The sequence below is a fragment of the Myotis nattereri genome (assembly GCF_964212035.1).
Source record: "Myotis nattereri genome assembly, chromosome: 9".
In the NCBI taxonomy this organism is placed as follows: Eukaryota; Metazoa; Chordata; class Mammalia; order Chiroptera; family Vespertilionidae; genus Myotis; species Myotis nattereri.
In genome coordinates this window covers 38,892,040-38,898,039 of record NC_138084.1, presented here as the reverse complement: position 1 = coordinate 38,898,039, position 6,000 = coordinate 38,892,040, and the positions used below count along the sequence as shown (strand labels likewise).

Genomic DNA, 6,000 nt, shown 5'->3' with positions numbered 1-6,000 from the left:
AGTGACATGCAGCGGCAGATCATTATTTACATTCCTGTGTGGGACTTCGTTGTATGAATTTACCACAGTTTATATGTGGGTTCTGCTAGGTGAATTCTTGGATCTCTTCCAGTGCTTAGACATGACCAGCAATGCTACTGTGACTATTCTTGTCTGTCTCTTGGTGTGCCTGCACACATACACTTCTGTTGCGTATATAAAACGTGTAATTGCTAGGCCATAAGGTATGCAGATCTTCAGTTTAAAAAAAATAACCATTTCTTTTTTAAATAGTTTTAATTTACAGGAAGAGTTAGTGTAAAACCTTCCCCAAATTTTCTTAATTTTTAACATCTGTGTTACTATAGTTATATTTGTAACAGCTAAAGCATTTAAGAACAATTAAATCAGAATTCAGTTTTCACTAGTTTTATCCTGGTTCATTTTCTGTACAGGCAGATCTCACTTTATTGCTCTTCACAAATGCTGCTTATTATTATTATTATTATTATTATTATTTAAATTGAAGGCAAGATTCCACCATCAAAAAGATTACAACTCACTTGATTGTGGTGGTCTGGAACCAGAGCCTCAGTATCTCTGAGGTATGCCTGTGCTTGGGTCTTTTCTAGGATACGTATTACAATTTAGTCTTCTCCTTCCTCTGGTCTGTGACAGTTTCCCCGTCATTGTTTATGATGATCTTGATAACTTTGAGAAGTACTAGTCAGGTTTTCATTTTGGGTTTGTTTGATGCTTTCCTCATAGTTAGACTGGGATTGTGGATTTCAGAGAGGAATTTCACAGTGGTGACATGCATTCGAAGCACATCCTATCAATAGGTATCAATAGTGCATATTGTCAACAATAACTACTGACTGATACCAACCTGGTCATCAGTCCCAGGCAATGTTTATCAAGTTTCTCCACTTAGGGATTCATTAAGCACTGTATGCACTGGTGGGTGGGGGTTATGGTTTACCTCCTGGAGGAGGAACTAGCTACCTAAAGTATTTGTAATTCTTCTGTAAGAGAGATTTGTCTCCCCTCCCCCAACTTATTTATTTAGTCATTATCTATGCTAGTATGGGCTCATGGATATTTAATTTTTTCTAAGGCCAAAATATACTCATTGTGACATTTTATCATATATATTTCTTAGCAGTGGTTCCTTTCTTTTCCTTACACCAGTTTATTATGAAATCACTTCTTCATTTATACATTGTATTTTAATTGTCCATAAATCCCAAAACTGTAGTTTGCAAATGCATATGAGTTTTTGACAATAAAGTGATGTATTTTAATACAACCTATTTTGTATAGTAAAAGTTAGTTTACTTATTTTGCCATTAAAAGATGCCTTATTTTTAAAATTTTCTACACGTTAAGTAAAAAACACTATCAGCTAGTTATTGGCACTTCCAATGTTGAGTTAATTTTTGCAACTACTCATCTTATAAATTCAAAATTGCTACTCAAACCTATGTTCTGAAGTCTGCACTTTGGAAATACTTTTATTTGATGATGACAGTGATGGATAGAATGTTACGAAATGTAGTATAAAAATACAGCTACATAAATATGAAAATAGCCCCTTCTATTAACTTTAAATGTAGACTTCTGCCTTCCTTAAGTTTTATCAAAAATCAAAGAGAACTTCTAGGTCACTGGAACATACAGAAAGACTGAAAAGCAATTAATTGGAACTAGGGCTTGTCACTGACCATGATGATAAGGCATTTTATTCAAACATCCGTTAACTGGAAAACATTTATCCTTTCTTTCTCCTCTACTTTCTGTTGTTTTCACAGCAGACTAGAGGCCCAGTGCACAAAATTCATGCATGGGTAGGGTCCCTAGGACTGGCCGGGGATCAGGGCCAATTGGTGCCTTCCAGCTGCAGGCTGGGGCCTTCCTTCCAGCTGTTAGTCAGGGCCTCCCTTTCCCAGCTGCCAGCCAGCAGCCAGGGCCTCCCTTTGTTCTGTGCCACCCCCTGGTGCTCAGCACACATCATAGTGAGCAGCAGAACTCCCAATCTCCAGTTGAACTCCTGTGGAGACACTTTGCAAATTAGCCTTTTATATATATAGATATTGTGGTTTTTATCCCTAAGTTCCATTACTTTGAAAGAAAAGATGTTAACATTTCACTTAGAGGCCCAGTGCATGAAATTCTTGCACGGGTAGGGTCCCTAGGCCTGGCTGGCGATCAGGGCTAATCTGTGGGGTGATTGATGGGGTGATCAGGGGGGCCCCTGCTGGCACCCACCTTGGCTGGCCTAGGGCCTGCGGGCTGGGGGCAGCTCCTGCGTTGAGCGTCTACCCCTGGTTGTCAGTGTGTGTCATAGCGATCCATCATTCTGATGTTTGGTCAATTTGCATATTAGGCTTTTATCATATAGGATTATTAACATGTGCTGGATGAATAATTTATTTTGAATAAATATGCTTTAATTATTATAGGTGATAAAAATTCACATCAATAAACCTGCAAATTGAAATTCATTCTTTTAGACCATGGGTTCCCATTTTAGTTTAGGACATTCTGGCATTTATGAATATCTTCACAGAAGTGGAGCAATGCTAGACATTTGTTAGTCTCTTCCCAAAAATATAAACAAAGGAAAGCCCCAAAACAAACAAATAAAAGACACCCCCCAAATTCTCTCAAGTACAACATAAAATCTTTGAGAAGGAGGTCAGAGTCTATTGTACTATCAGAATTGTAGATATCATGTAGAATTAACCCAATAGGATTCAGAACCATATAGAGCTATTGGCTCAGAGACACCCTGAAAGGCAGGAGGCAAATGAAGAAAGAAAGGGATTTTGAGAGTCAAGGAGAGAATATCAAGAATTACAGCTAAAATAGTACTATGGAACCTTGTAAATTAGGTGTGTGCATTAGCTTCTAATCCTTACAGAGGATTTTTTCCCCCTTCTTACAGATATGAAAATTGAATCCAAGAATGCCTATTGTGTTTTGAACAGGGTGGTAATCCGTATGAGTTATCTCAGTGAAAATTTGGTCCTGAAAGTTAGATTGCAGTGGATTGAGGCGGTATAATTGGTAAAGTATAGAAAACTCTGAAGAAGTTTGTGGAGGTGAAGGGGATGCGGAGTACATGGAACACTTGTAAAAGACTAAAATAGACTTGGGAAATTTAAATGTTAACGAGGATTTACAGGACAGGGAGACGTTGAAGACAGAGAAGAGAGATCATTAATGGATTAAGTCACTTAATAATTGGATCCTAATGAGATTCAGATCACAGGTGGAGGGATCAGCTATATAAGAGGGGAGGGAGTCCCCTCCCGTTGTTACAGGAAAGAAGAAGAAAAAGGCCCCCACACAGTGATATCTGTAAATTCTAGGCAGGAAGTTGAGGGTGTTCTGTTCTATGCCTCATTTTCCCTCACTTACCATAGTCTGTAAGTCTTAGAGAAATTTCAGTGTTCTTTTGAAGTGTGCTCATATTTATTTCTTTTTAAAAAAATTGCTATGAAACCTGGTTTGATTAGCTCCTAGTCTGTAATCCAGAATATTTCTGTAGTGAAGTTAAAACAAAAACCAAACCAAACCATCACTACCACCACCACCACCCCCAAAAAATCCCAGCTGATAATTCAACAATTACTGTAGGATATAATCCTAACTTACTATATACTTTTGAGGTAATTCACCTTCTGTTTAAGAAGTAAAGCCTCCCTTTGCTATATATTTTATTTCCCCACCCAACTCTTCCAATGTCATTGGCAAGCATAGAGGGAGGTATTATCAAGACTGGCAAGGGAGGCGGTTTAGAGAAAGATCTATGTGATGTTCTGGCGGAACCACTTACTAGCTCTGTCTCTTTAGGCAATCACTGAAAAGGAGATGAGGAACTTGAAGATATGGTTTAAGTGATTAACTGGAGTACCCATGCTGAATACAAAATTGAATAAGGTTCTTAAGATGGCTGATAAGTAAGAGGAAAACACAGGGCTTAAAAATACTAAGATTTGATAGTGTTTGAAGAGAGGAACTGTCACAGTGGAAGTGAGGGCATGAAACTGCTCAGTAAACTGGAAGATATTGTAGAGAATGGGCTATGGGACTTTGGAGTTTAATAATTTGAGTAATTTTTGCTGATAAAGTCTGGAGTGATAGCCTCAGAGTGAAATGCTGGAGTGAAATAAGGTCATGGGAGTTAAGGTTAAGGATGTGAAATACTAATGTTTTGGATGGGTTTTAACTTTGAACTCATCCAGAATAATTGTGATGGGGAGTAGACGGGAAAGGAGCTTGTGAGCTAGGAGCACAGACCCTCAGTGCATATTGGTTCATGACCAGATTTGACAGGACAAGAAGGAGTAGATGGTGGCATATTCCAGTTGCATGTACTTCAGTAGTAATGACGTCTTTGGTTGGGGTACAATAACAATGCTTTATAGGCTGAGATACTCGGTGGGTGTTGGTGGGGGAGAGAAGGGATGAGGAAAGTTGCAAATACTTAGTAGGATCCTGTTCTGTGCCAGGTGATACATGCACTCTACCTGATTTAATTTATACCACATACCTCTGAGGTTGCCTCTGATATCAACACTTTGTAGAGCAGTTAACAGAGGCTCAGAGAGATGAATTGTCTTTATTTTTTACTGCTTATACGTGGTGGGATTGGGAGTAACCCTTAGGAAGGTGAAAGAAATATATAATGATCTTTATTAGAGGAATGTTTTCATGATAGAAAATCCAACACGTTTTTGTTGAATTACTATATATTGTATAGGTATTTTATTTTCTAATCTCTTCCATAGGTCCCATTTATTTCAATTTATTTTTCCCTACTGAATATTGACCCACAGACAAGATGACAGATTCTTCGTCGTCTTCCTTCTTTTCTGATTTTGGGCTGCTACTGTACTTGGAGGAGTTAAACAAAGATGAATTAAGTAAATTCAAGTCATTCCTAAAGAATGAGACCACGGGAACCGGGAACTGCCTGTTACCCTGGACTGAAGTGAAGAAGGCCAGTCGGGAGGGTCTGGCTAACTTGATGCGCAAGCATTATCCCGGAGAGCAAGCCTGGGATGTGGCTCTGAAAATCTTTGGCAAGATGAACCTGAAGGATCTGTGTGAGAGAGCAAAAGCTGAGATGACTTGTGAGTGATGCTAGGGACATATCTGGGGGGGGTGGGGGGAGAAGGAAGTGCTTCTTGGAAGCTACTGGGACGATTCTTTGAAAGGGATTTAGAGATTAAGCCATTCAGTGGTTCACAAACTCCTTGGAGGCCACATACATTGGGAGCTTGTTGGCTCATTTGAGAAGCAACAAAGAAGCAGGAAAGTTTTGAGAACTGTTACAGCCTGGCCCATTAATTAGGGGTAATTAATCTATTTGGTAGCAGTTAGCATGATTAAAGTAACTGAGTGATGAGAATTATCCCATTTAGTATACCTTTGCCTAAACTACAGATAAGCTCATATATTAGACTCAATTTTGAGGAATCTCAAATATGGCTTAAAATCTTTGCTGAAATATGAGGAATGGGCAAAAATTTAAAAAAAAAAAATTAAGGGACATAAGCCAGGCCAGTATTTTTAGTCCTTCCCAAGTATGATATATTGTAGACATCTGAAATTCCTTACTCAGATTTCCTTTGAGCCTCACCCTATCTGTGTGAGGTCAGTACAGACAGGCTTAGGCTATAGACCCTTGCCCTGTTACAGGCATGGCAAGAGGTCTCCTATTTCAGTGTTGGTTACATCCCATCACTCTTCCCTCCCGTAAACTGGTGCAGTCTGGGGCTCTGTTGGCTCTAGTTTCTTAAACCCAGATGGTCATAGAATTGGAACTCTGAGGAAAAAATTCTGGCCCCTGTTCTGGCCATTACCAAAGCTCTCCTTGTTTTTGGTAATCTTGTGATCATGTTGAAACCTGTTGCAGGGACATCCCAGACCATGGAACCAGAGGACACCACGGCTGGAGAGGCGCAAGGTGAGCAGGAGGCAGTTCTGGGTAAGTAGATAGGTTTTTGTTAG

The 6,000-nt window shown here is 39.3% G+C and overlaps 1 protein-coding gene across 1 annotated transcript in view; it reads left to right on the top strand.

Moving 5' to 3' along the window:
* Positions 1 to 4,828: 4,828 nt before the first annotated feature.
* Positions 4,829 to 6,000, top strand: part of NLRP14 (NLR family pyrin domain containing 14) — a gene marked incomplete at both ends in the record, with an annotated part of 28,272 nt that continues 27,100 nt past the window's right edge. Inside the window, 2 exon segments of the mRNA XM_081099105.1 lie at positions 4,829 to 5,120; positions 5,906 to 5,977. Coding sequence (XP_080955231.1) covers positions 4,829 to 5,120; positions 5,906 to 5,977 — 364 coding nt within the window.